At 38.4% G+C, this 13,608-nt stretch overlaps 1 protein-coding gene across 3 annotated transcripts in view; it reads left to right on the top strand.

Moving 5' to 3' along the window:
* The window catches only part of GRIK2 (glutamate ionotropic receptor kainate type subunit 2), a 611,732-nt gene that overhangs the window by 206,310 nt on the left and 391,814 nt on the right, over positions 1-13,608 (top strand). For all 3 annotated transcript variants that reach the window (XM_048844922.2, XM_075126599.1, XM_048844923.2), the window contains exon 4: positions 3,433-3,690. In XM_048844922.2, coding sequence (XP_048700879.1) covers positions 3,433-3,690 — 258 coding nt within the window. The remainder of the gene's footprint in view (positions 1-3,432; positions 3,691-13,608) is intronic.

Consider the following 13,608-nt stretch of genomic DNA (forward strand, 5'->3'; position numbering starts at 1 on the left):
ATATGTCCCTTTGTACTTCAACCACCATTCCAGGGGACGTGTCCATCCTGATGACGGGTTTTGTTTGATAACAATCCAAAGCAATGTGGATTGATGCATGTTCATTTTCATTATCTGAGTCAGATGCCACCAAATGAAGACGGATTTTCTTTTTTGGTGGTTCGGGTTCTGTAGTTTCCACATCAGAGTGTTGCTCTTTTAAGACTTTTGAAAGCATGCTCCACACCTCATCCCTCTCAGATTTTAGAAGGCACTTCAGATTCTTAAATCTTGGGTCGAGTACTGTAGCTATCTTTAGAAATCTCACATTGATAGCTTCTTTGCGTTTTGTCAAATCTGCAGTGAAAGTGTTCTTGAAATGAACAACTATGTGTGGGTCATCATTCGAGACTGCTATAACACAAAATATATGGTAGAATGCAGGTAAAACAGAGCAGGGGACATATAATTCTCCCCCAAGGAATTCAGTCACAAATTTAATTAGCACATTATTTTTTTCACGAGCGTCATCAGCATGGAAGCGTGTCCTCTGGAATGGTGGCCGAAGCATGAAGGGGCATACAAATGTTTAGCATATCTGGCACATAAATACCTTGCAATGCCATGCAAATCCCTGTTCTCACAATCTGGTGTCGTTGTAAATAAGAAGCGGGCAGCATTATCTCCTGTAAGTTTAAACAAACTTGCTTGTCTGAGCAATTGGCTGAACAAGAAGTAGGACTGAGTGGACTTGTAGGCTCTGAAGTTCTACATTGTTTTGTTTTTGAGTGAAGTTATATAACCAAAAAAAAATGTACATTTGTAAGTTACGCTTTCATGACAAAGAGATTGCACTACAGTACTTGTATGAGGTGAATTGAATAATACTATTTCTTTTATCATTTTTACAGTGCAAATATTTGTAATAAAATAATATACACTTTTATTTCACTTACAACACAGAATACAATCTATATGAAAATGTAGAAAAAATATCCAAAATATTTAATACATTTCAATTGGTATTCTATTAACAGTGCGATTACAATGTCGATGAATTGTGATTATATTTTTAAATCGTGATCAATTTTTTTGAGTTATTGCATGAGTTAACTGCAATTAATTGACAGCCCTAAAATAAATTGTACCAAGTGCATTTTGATACTATACACATGTACAGAGTAGGGTAGTATGCAAAATTTACATTTTACTTAACACCTCATTTAAAATATGTTATGGGCCAGAGTGTGGCCCAGCCTTACATGGCTGAGCGGGGGAGCAAGATGATCTCTGACAGAGTCTCCCTGGACTACCACTCCAGATACTAGATTAGAGCAGGATCAGGGGCATTGCTGCTCCCTCCCCACCCTCAGAAAACAGGTGGGTGGCATGGAGTGGGTGCCCATTCACCAGCCAGTCTTATTGAACTAGCAGGTGGGTTGGGGCCTGGGAAATAACTTGCTATGGGCAAGGGTCTGTAGTGAAATACTCTGCCACCTTATCCCTCCCAGGAAACAAGGAGGGAACAGGAAAGAAAACGTAATTTTCTGAGTCTTAATTATTTTCCTAGAGCAGCATAGTAATTTGTTTTCCTTACATGGGCTATGCCCAAAGACACCGTCTATCCTGTTGTTCTTATGCTGCAATTCACAGACCCATAGAGGTATATTTATATGTCCCTTTTGTACATCAAAATGAGAGAGTACCTCTTTATTTGCAGTTAACTAGACTGTATTAAACTCTGTAAAATCTTTCAGCTCTGATAGTTCATGGCTTCATGAATCCAAAGTACTTTCACACATTTGACAACCACTTTTGTGCTGAAAGGTTTTTTAGTCAGGAATCAAAGGCTAAAGGTTAGCATAAAATGGTGTACTTAGTATGATGGCTGCAAAGCAGGTTTTTAACAACTGGGTTTATGCATTTGACTATTTACATGGTTCATGATTATGCCCATTAGTGAGCAAGCAGACATCACATCAAAAATACAGTCTGTTTACCTCTTAATCACATAGCCTCTTGGAGTCGATTGCAGATGAGAGATTAATGAGTTTTTAAAGGTACCATACAGAAGAATAACCCCAGGGAAGATCACAATATTCCCAAGATGTTTGAATAAAGAATTATGCAAATGCAATCCCAGTCTCCCTCAATACATTAGAAAAAATGGTGTGCTTCTTATAGAAAAGTGCTGTACTAAATCACGTGCAAAATGATCACACTCTCAAAATCTCAGAAGCAGAAAATAAAAAGCCCATTGAAAAGCCATCTGGTAGCTATCACTGTTGTGTTAGATCCCATCTACTTGCATTTGCATAAAGCTTGTGGACTACACTTAGGAAGGGCAATATTAGTAGAAATTGGAGTGCAATGCTGAATTATGTTTTGAAGCAAAATGTAGTCACTTAGGCCCTAGTCCTGCACTCACAGCCATGTGGGTTGGACCCGGTGCCTATATAAAAGCTCATTGAAGTCACTGGTGCTCTTCAGGGGTGTTCTTGCTCAGTTTGCAGTACACAATCAGGACCTTGGTAGACTCTCCATCATGTAAACACATGAGAATGATTAATTTTAAATTAGTGAAAAGAGTGATGATATATTTATTTCTACTGCTTGCTTTATTGGCAGTCAGCAGTATTGACTTTGTAAAAATATTAATCATTCACATCTCATGTAAATGCCTTCATCCTGGCAGAGATCTTTTTCTGACCGTATAACTTAACAGCCCAATACTATTTTAAAAGAACAAACCTGTTCCATTTCAGAGAGATATGGCCAAAATGGGAATATTTCCAAATATTCTGTCAGGATGTGTGTAACAAAGTACATTGATTTAATTCTTTAATGAATACCAACAATTAATCTCCTTAAAGAGAAATATTGACTCCCTGCATTCTACTAGTTAATGTATATCTCTCAAAACAATACACCCAAAAGTCCACTTCAACATAAGTCAGTATCTGCTTAATGTTACATTATCTTAATAGGTTGAAATCCACTGAGTAATTGGGTTCTCTGGGGAAGTAGTCTGGGTAGGTTGGGGAGGAAATTCATTTCTAAAACTTGGGTTTAAAAATACAGCCCTCTATGGTCCTACATCTGCTGTAAGGTGCATTACCATTTGATTTCTCCCTTCCCCCTGCATTTTCTAAAGGCGTGCCAGAGCTGAGCCTTGGCAACTTCCATTGACATTAGTGGGAGTTTTGACTAAATGTAGTTGTGTTGTATGCATGCTAAGTATTGTTCTTCATCAAATCACAGTGAAAAGTTAAAGATGTAGTTCAACTTGGTCATTATTTAAAGGAAAAGTCTCAGTACAAATGAAAGTGTTAAACTTGAATAGGAAGGGGAAAAATATATTTCACAAAGTGCCATTTAGTTAATGGGAATAGTACAATACTTTCTGGCACATTCTCTCCTCTCAGAATTGACAGACTTCTGTCTCCTCTTCAGCCTGTGATCAGCTGTCCCTTGGGGTGGCAGCCATCTTTGGACCTTCCCATAGCTCTTCAGCTAACGCCGTGCAATCCATCTGCAATGCCCTGGGTGTTCCACATATACAGACCCGCTGGAAACATCAAGTTTCAGACAACAAGGACTCATTCTATGTCAGCCTCTACCCAGATTTCTCTTCTCTCAGTCGTGCCATCCTTGACCTTGTGCAGTTTTTCAAGTGGAAAACCGTCACTGTTGTTTATGATGACAGCACTGGTAAGGCTAACCCATGGGACTATGTGCAGAACTATTCATGTGTGTGCTTTGCTTGCTAATTATTGTATTTTTTTCCTTTTAAATGTAGTTTTAAGTGAAGCACAGGTAATTCTGTCTAAAATGGTGTGTAACACGTAACAGTTTTGCATACATTTATGCTGCATGTGTATGTTTTATATGCACAACTATATTATTGCATGTGCATAGTTCATATGCACACGTATACATACACCTTTTTATTCATATATCAATCTAAAAGTAATAGGTAAATCTTATCTTGTTCAGATAAGCATCTAAAGATCTGGATATTTATCCAAACCTATCACAAACATCTTTGATTAAGAAATTGGGCTGAAAAATTCATAAAACAGACTTTCTTGCAGGGGTCAGATTGCCCGAAGGGGGCGGGTGGAAGGTGTAGAGTCAGATGCCCTATTGTATTTCTTGAGTTTGGCTGATCTTTGGGAGATCTCAGATGTCCCTCAGGGCTCTGCGTGGCGTCTTGGATTGACTCCTTCTTGATTAAGGGGCTGTGAAATGAGCAAGAACTCTCCCAAGCTCAAATCCTATATTGTTCAGATAAGCATCTAAAGGACCTGGTGGTGCCAAACTGAACAAACTCATAGTAGTTTGTGTAGATCTCCTTAATATAATCCTCCCTCTCCTTTTTTATATGCTTTGAGTAGTGAAATAGTTAATCTTTTAAATGTTGACATTGTTATCATAGACCATCTGAGTTAGCCCCACTGAGATAAATAAGGCAGTTCATATCTCTTTGAGTTATTGTTTCAGATTCTGCTGACATCACTGCATCAGTTACACTTGGTCCATGTTTTCAAATCTGTCTCTGCAACCATAATATCTAGAGGCTGTTTTTTTTTTTAAAAAATACAAGCTTAGGTTCTGAAGAATAGGAAGGCAGCTTGAAAGAGGTGCTGCTACATGATACTAGTGAGTGCCTGCTGAAGCCCAGCCCAGCCCTGCTCACTGGTTTCAGCTAGGTAGGAAACACACCATGATGACTATTTTGGTTTCAGTCGTGGATAGGGCTGTGTAAAGCCTGCAGTCTAAGATTTGCAAAAGAAACCCTGCAGCCTGGCTCCTAGGATGTGAAAGCAAATGAAACTTGAAGGCTCATTTTCATAGCTAAAATTCAGATTTGCTGATTCAAATTTGATAACATTGAACCTCAAACTGCCAATGGGGAATTCCCCATAGCTTGCCATATTATAGCCCTCCACATCCTCCAGGCTGCTCTGACAGGAACCATTATCCTCAAAACAAACCATGGGAACCACCTCCTTATTTTAGGTTTCATCTAGTAAGTGGGGTTCACTACCCTACCAAGGCTTGTTGAGAGGAGGAGATAGCTGTTGGTGGTGATGGAAGGAAACTGGTTCTCAAGTGGGGTATGCTAGCTTCATGGCTGGGTAATCAATTTTGTCTCAGGTTTTCTGAATTGTTGAGACATTTTGACAATTTCAAGACTTTTTTCAAAATATTTTTGAGAAAAAAAAATTGTCAAAACTGACTCCCAAAAATTGTTTTGGTTTCCATGAATCGGCATTTTCCACTAGAAAAAATGTCATTGAAAATATCTTGGCCGGTCCAAATACTCTTGTAAAGAATTTTGTATGGTGATCGTATAGTTGAGAGATATTCACACAGCTTGGACATATAAGAGAAATGAGGATGAAGATTGGGTGTCTTGCATCTGCTGTGCAGTATACATACAGCATTTTGCATACAAAATGGCTATTTTAAATAGCTATATGAAATGTTAATCTGAGTTCATTTAAATGTGTTTTACTATGTGGTTAGTCTCCTTTTAAAATAACTATGAATGAGAAATCAGTATGTGTATTAAAATGATGTTTGAATCAATTTCTAAAGATCCCATAAACCTTCACAACGTCAGCTGAGAACTTTCAGTCCCAGTACCTCTGCCTTGCAAAGCTGCTCATGCCAAAAAGAAACCAGTACTTGTAAAAAGTAAACTTTTAATCTTTTCATGATCTTGGCTGTAAGTAAATTTTGAGGCTACGGTTTAAAAAACTGCCAGAATATCTTTGTTGGAAGCATCTCCCTACTTCAAAGACTTCAAATCCAAGGGCATGCTGCTGGGAAGTCCACAGCATCTTCTGCTTTTGAAGTGCTTATGGGAGCAACTTTTTGCTAAAAGAAACTCTCTTAAAAACAGACTTGAAAACTTAAAGCTAGGCTGTAAACAGGTTTAAAAACCATTTGTTAAAGAAGGTAATTAATCTTGATTAAGAAGGGCTCCGTTCAATTCATGGGTACTTCTAATGTAAACATTGAATGGTGGAGGCTGGGGCTGAAACATCCAGTGACAGTTTAAACTGACACTGGAAGATTCAGTATCATAATGACCCCTTGACCATGAAGATTTTGATTAGTTTCAAATCCATTCAAATGAATGAAGGAAATAAAAACAAAATTAGAATTTGCATTCTTGTAGGCACCTCTCAATCTCCTAACATAGGCAGGAGACACCCAAAATGTGGGGATCAATGTGCACTCTTATTTCCCTTCCTCTGTTTCTCTGTATTTACTCCTTCCCCTTCACCTCTTTCTAAGAGCTATTTAGGATTGATAGCCAGTCATGCCTCCTCACTTTCATGATAAAGTTCTCTACTAATGGATTTTCTCCTTCTGAATGGACATTTCCCAAATGGACACTTTTCATGGGAATAGCAATAATATGCTGTCGCAGGTATGCGGCATCATATTTTTCTTGCTAAAATTGAAGGTTCATTATTATTTTTTGATCTGTTTACGTTTATGTAGTTCTATTACTTCTGTATTTACATGGAAACTGCTGGAAATGAGGAGTCTTATTAAGAAAAAAAGGTGGGGGCAGTTGGGGAGGAATGTATGTAAAAGATTTTAAGAGTTTTCAAAGGATAAGTCTCCAAATAAAGCCAGGTCTCCGGGGGCGGGAGGGTTAGGGAGAAGGGGGAGAAGCGAGGGGTTGCAAGGTTCTGGAAGGCTGTATTTGTACTCTGGGGAAATTTAGATTACTATTTTATCTCAATATCTTAATTTTCATGGCCTCAAATGTAATGCAATTATGAGGCAGCTCTGAAAAATGTATTCCCCTGCTAGATGAAAAGGGCCAACCCACTCCCCCAAAAGCATTCCAGAAATTTCATCATCTACATTCTCTACGGCATTTACTGCCTTAAGATGTTGCATTCAATATGGGAAATTTCATTATGATGGCTCGATGTTCCAAAAGTACATATGAGCTCCCAAAACTCCACTATCACAAAAATAGATGTAAAAGCACACACAACTCCAATGTCAACCCTATAAAAATAAAGGTAAAACCAACAGTGGGAAAATCCTAAAGGTTTGAAGTGTGAGATTAATTTGTATTAGCATCTTCTTTCTTCTTCATTGTATTTTTTTATTTTGTAGTGCCCCAAAATGTGTTAGGTGCTTCGCTGAAACACAACAATAACAACAATAAATAAATAAATAAATAAAGAGCTCGGCTTTGGTACTGCTGCAAATATCCACCTACCTAAAACACTGCTATGGTACCCATTAACATAATGTCTGAGTGCCTCAAACTTTTTAATGTATTTCTTCTCATGAGTTAGGTAGGTTATATAGTTATCTCCATTTTAAAGGCCTGACTCCACAGAAGCTAAGTGACTGGCCCAGAGTCACACAGGAAATCTGTGGCAGACTAGGGACTTGAACCCCAGTTTTCGGAGATCCAGGTTAGTGCACTGACTACTAGACTGTCCTTTTACAGAGGTTTGGATGAAGGAAAAGTTGCAGTTTTTGTTAGGTGTGACATAGAACGAGAGAAGGAATTGCTCGGCGGATCTTCCTGACGCAGACTACCCACTGCCCAAAACAAATGGCCATAAAGGCAGAACAATTCCTAAGGTGAGGCTAGCCCTACTCCCCTACCAGGGATCAGATCGCCCCTGCCCTTTGCTCATGTGATGGGTGTGGGCTTAATCAAGGTGGGCCTCTTTCTGCATCAAACATTGAAACAAGTCCAGCCAGTGCCCATGTCTGCCGTTGCAACTCTGCCTCATCACTGCCTCAGTTAACCTGCGTTAGACAGCTGCCACACAAATATCAGTACTACAGAATCCTGTCACTAGCCCTACCTATAGGCTCTCTGTGGAAGGCAAAATCCAGACACCTGTAGCTACCAATTTGCAGAGTTGTAAAGAACTTTCTTAAAGGATCATTGGGCAAATCTCTGAGGAAAAAGGGGAAATCGAGCAATAAGAAAAACAACAAAGAAACAATCCAAGGGAAGGACGGGGGAAGGGAAAGAGGGGACATGGGCACGCAGGCAAAAAAAGGAGGCGCATGAATGATGGCTAATTTCCAGGAGTAGCAAATTGCCTTTTCCTCCCCGTGTATTTGAAGGGGGTGTTATGGAGCCAAAAAAAATTACCCCTGGCCCACAAATGGGCCAATTAGATTATGAGGGTGGGAATTAAGGTCCCTCAAGCTCTGTCCACATGCAAACCTGCTGAAGTATGAAGAGAGGGTGCTGTCAGGGGGCACTGACACTCCTCCCCATGCCAGTTAGGACCCATGCTGGTCCAGATAGACCCCTCCCCCTCTTACTCCCAGCCAGTGTGGTATGTAACAAGTGAGGAGTATAAGCAGTATGTTGGGATGGGAAAGGAATATGAGGCTACAGAAATACTTGGATTTTCATTTCAGATATGTACACACCATAGTGGTACGGTTGAGGTGGAGGTTGAATGTACAAAAATAGGGAAGATAAAGATTGAAGATAGTGAATTATTTTTGGCTCACTTCATTATTATGAAGAGATGAATTTTCAGATAAAACCTAAGGGCTTTATCTTGCAAAATGCTGAGCGCTCTGGCTCTGATATTAGAAAACAATTAAGCATTCACTTAAGCCCCTTTAAAGTGCACTGCTGGGTCTGGGCTAGAGTGCTCTGCATCTCACAGGCACGAGCTCTTAATTAGTGGAAGGTTGTAGCTGGGCAGATTATAGAAGGGAGGGTATTCCATGCATTGGGGTGGCATGGAAAAAGGCATGAAGAGGCTTGTGGAAGAAAGAGACCAAGGGGGTGTCAGTGGTGGGGATGGCAGGGTCTACATGACAAGGGGCAAGGTTAGATAAAGAGGCAGGAGAGAAGATTTGCAGGCTTGAACAGAAAGGCTAAAAGGCTGAGTTATAGGTAATGGAGAAAGGGAGCCAGTGAAAAGATTCAAAGGAGGGGACGATGTAGTCAGATTAATGGGACAAGAAGAAAATTATAGCAGCCATGTTTTGAATCAGTTGGAGAGAGATGAGGTGAGTACCCGAGAGAATGACATTGCAGTAATGAGGATGCAAGATCTTGGAATGGATGGGAGATCATGGAATGGATGGGAATTTTGCTGTCGGATACAGAGAAAGGGTCAAAACTTTCAAATGTTATGGAGGAAGAAATGAGATGGACGAAGATTATATGAGTGATTTCAATTCTTTTCGTTTTATATTAAGGCCTTCTGCTTTGGCAGAATTGTATGGATCAAGCCATGGGAATGGGAGGGAGAGAAATACTCAGGGAAGAACAAGTTTAGGGATTGCTGTATGTTTCTGTATCTGATTGCTTGGCTGCTAGGTGGCACCTGCTTTCCTCTGTAGTTCCTCAGTACAGTTTTCTTGTGGCTCCTTGATGTAGCCCATCTGTTAAAGTGATGAAAACTGGTGCTAGAACTTTCTAGCTGTCCTGATACAGGTTTAAAAACCTTAACTGTGTCATACCATCTTTCATATTGGATTCAATGAGAGCTTTGCGTAAGAATTGTTGGCAGGATATGATCCAGTGTATTTTTGGTAATTTCTGATCCTCTCATTAGTTAGATATGTGTAAATTATCCATTGGTTTTAATTAAGTCCCCTTTAGGCTTATGGATTTGTTGCAGTCAGATGGCTTTAAGAAAGAAGGGAAAAAATGGCAGACATGCGCACCAGCTGGCTTTCCCCTGAGTTCTAATATCTCCACAGAGAATAAAGTGTCCCAGAGCTTTCTTCCTAGTTCTCAAAAATTCAACTACGTGAGATAACCTTCTCTAAGAAGGAGAAAACACATCAAATCAGTCCTAGAGAGAACTTCAGGGGTGCAAGAAGCTGTGAAGCAGGCTGACAAGCTTAACCCTTTGTGGATATCATATAAAACACTAGCGTGATTCCTGATTTGCATAAGCCATTAGTTGCTAATACCATTCAATTACATAGTGCAAATGGCTTACGCAAATCAATTTGATAAAAACAGGAGCTGAGTTTTTTTCTTAATTAGCCTTTGTTGTGGTCTTGGATGAACCGACGTGAAAGTTGGAATGGAATTGTCTTCAGAAACGAACCTGTTGTTAGGGTGTCTTCAATATTTTATACACTGGGGCTCATTTTAGAGGTGGGAAAAAAGGAGAAAAAAAGTGTCATTTTGCTGGTATTTTTAACGAGAGTGAATTTGGTGTTTGCTAATTTTTAAACAAAGTTTGGGTTTGTTTCTTGGGACCTGTGCTGGGTAGTATTATATATCTCATATGATCTCGCATCCAAAGATAACACTGTCTTGTGCATATAATTGTAATAAATTAAAGGTACTTCCCTTGCATTTGCTGCTGTTCTAACTTTTTGGGGGGGGTAATTTAGTAATCTGGGAAAAATTGGGGGAAGGAAACAGTCATCACTAAAAGATAAAAAGAGTGAATGTGTTTCAGTAATTGTTGGAAGTGAAACTGAGGTTAACTCTATGTTGCTCTATGTTGTCTCTTTAAATATGTCTTGTAAACAGTGCTTGGAGACAGGAAGTGGGGCTTAAGACTGCAAAGAATAAGTAATTCAGAGAGAGAAGGGGGACCAAGAAGCCATGTGGCCTCAAGAGAGACAACTCAGAATTTATGTTTCCCTCAATATAAAATCAGCAAAATATCTAATCTATCTATCCTGTGCTCATTATTTAGAAGAGACTGAGGTCAGGGTAGGTTATTGTAGTTATAACAAAGAAAAAGTGTGAAACAATAAATAAATACAGAATTAAGGATCAAATTTTTGACAAGTGAAACAATTACAGAATACTTCGCCGGAGTCTAGTGGGCCTGATTCTGATCTCACTTATATCTGTTTTAAATTGATATTATTCCTTTGACTTCACTGGAGTTGCTCCTGACTTTGTGCCCAGTTTAGTACTTGGGAAAGCACATGGTCACATGTGGAGTTAATATTAATAATACATAACTCTTTTTTAGTGCTTTTCTATCAGTATATCTTAAAGCACTTCACAATCTTGAGTGTATTTATCCTCACACCACCACCAGGGAGGTCCCCATTTTACGCAAGAAGAGGCTAAGTGACTCGCCTGAGGTCAAACAGGAAGTCTGTGGTGGAACAGGGAATTGAGCTAAGTCCTAGGTTACTGGCCTGGCCACTGGACCATCTTCCTCTCTCATAAGCAGCTGCTTGAGTGGTTTCTTGAATCAGAGCCTTACCTGGTGTATGTGAGATGAGGCTGTGACTATGAAAAGTCTTGTTTTAATTTACTATTTTAAAATAAAGAAATTAACTTGAGAATGAGGGGGGAAATGTGAAGATCCCTGCCCTGGGAAATAGAAGTTTGTCAAAAGTTTGTTGTTTAAGGTATCAACATAAATCTTTTGTGAGGCTTCGTTCAGCCCTCCTAACTTAGAATCAAATTCTCAACTCCACTGATCGGCACTCTGGCTCTTTCCACAGCTTGGCTCTCATGACCTATTTCCCACTCATTCCTCCTGTGGAATCCTCACTGCAAGTTCCACAACAAGGACACACAGAATCTGCAACAGGGAATTTCACTGAGGGATCACGTCTAAATTAGTAATGTTGTGCAGACTACTTAAAGAGTTGTGTTGCTTTGTATGACTTATAATAGGATAGGGGAGTTTAGCACTTTATGATAAGCTAGAAGATCCATTGTTGTTCTAGGTTTCTTGAAAGACAAAATATGGTCATTCTGACTTTTTAAATGGAATGGATGAATATCTAAAGGCATAATATTTTTGACATTATCATCTGAGGACATGGGCGTTTCCCCCCGTTATAGATAAATATGGCTTTTGAATGAACTGTAATATTCATTATTATTAAATAATAATTTTGAACTATTTTTAGAGGGTCAGAAAATGTAGATTCAGGCTGATTATATATTATGCAGTACCTTCTAAATACTTAGTATTTCAAGTGCTGTGTGCAATAATTCCAAGTGCAAATACAATTAGTAATCATGTGTTAAACCTAATTACTGTATTTGGATATAGTTGATCACATAGTTTGATATATTACGTTTCCAAGAAGGTTATTGAACGAGTTGCCCAGTAAAACTTGAAAGTATTTTTCCTGATGTCAGAATGAAAATACAAAAAAAAAAAAAAAAACAACCAGAGAGAGAGTATCTTGTGTGGTCATAATTTTACTTTTGATGGTTATATAGTCTCAATATTAAGAATTATTTACCTTTTTAGATTAACAATTGAGTCCCTATAGTATGAGAGAGACTTTTGGTTATGTTTAATTTTTCTTTTGTGGTCAGTCATGCTATAAAGCTTCTTTGTGATTATTTCTTTAGAACTCAAAAGTAATGGGGCATTTGAAAAGAGCAGAAAAAAATTAAACCAACTTAGGCCCATACCATACATGGATCAAAGAACTTCTCTGATTTCAATCAGAGTCAACTTTTTGATCATGACTTAAATTTGCTTTTCAGAAAAAGACCAGAATACAAGTATTTTTTAAAAAAACGTTATTTTTTAAAATATAATGGGCTTGATGGAGTTTTGCCTTTGACTTCAATGAGAACAGGATGGGGGCCAATATTTCCAGAAAATATTGGATCGTTAAATGAACTTACTCCAGATGACAGTTTAAATTGTACTGTGCCACTCAGAGGAAAACACACACACTTAAGAATTTTTAAGTCTTGTAGAACATTGACTACTTAGAATTGGTTCTTCGAACAAGCTTACTTTCTAGTATACAGAATGCTAGAAGTGCCAAATTGAAATTTTGTTACTGATTCAAAATAGATAAACAAAGACAAAAGACAAAAAAAAATAAGGAGGAGAAAAGGGAAAACTACTAGCTATAACATCCTGAGTGCATCATAAATATAAATAATTTACAATTAACTATACTACTTGTATTTTTCACGTACATTTCAGTATCACGAGTTTGTCCTCTAGTTTTAGAGAGAGCGTTAAAGATGCTGAAAATGTCTAGTACTGTGTTAATCACTGTTCTTTACTGCACAGCCTCAGATAAAATGTTCCCATCTTAATCTTTTTAGCTTCATTTTTAGAATCATTCTTCTCTTCTTCTGTCAACTTTTGCAACACAAATTTCACTGTTTTGGTCTCCCAAAATAAATGTGGTTAGCCAGTATTCCTATTACTCTAGTGGAAATTCCAGTTGAAAATGTTCAACAATATCACATGTCCAACTAGGTCTACTGGAATTTCTAGTAGGTATTTATTTCCTGTAAGCATCCTTTTTTGACTGGTACAGTACTGCTGCCTCTGTTCCTCTTATGGTAAAGGTTTGCTTTATTTGTTCCAACCTTTGAGCATAATTCTGAAAGCTGAGATGCAGAAAGAGTTGACTTCCTCCCTGTACCATAGCAGATCATGCTTTTCCCTCCTGCTTTCATTAATCTCTCCCTCTCATATTTGTCAGACATTTTGTAGAGCATAGTTCCCTCAATTAAATTCTGTTCCTGAGACTTTCTCATTGAAATTCAGAGTAACTTTAGTTGTCATTGTCCTCTTCTGTATTCAGCAGTTTAGGCAGAAGTTTTCATAACATATTTAAGTTGGCAACAACCAAACTTAAAAAAAAATACCTTCAAAGACCGTGATACAATAATAT

Source organism: Caretta caretta, chromosome 3, assembly GCF_965140235.1.
Source record: "Caretta caretta isolate rCarCar2 chromosome 3, rCarCar1.hap1, whole genome shotgun sequence".
NCBI classification, from domain to species: domain Eukaryota; kingdom Metazoa; phylum Chordata; order Testudines; family Cheloniidae; genus Caretta; species Caretta caretta.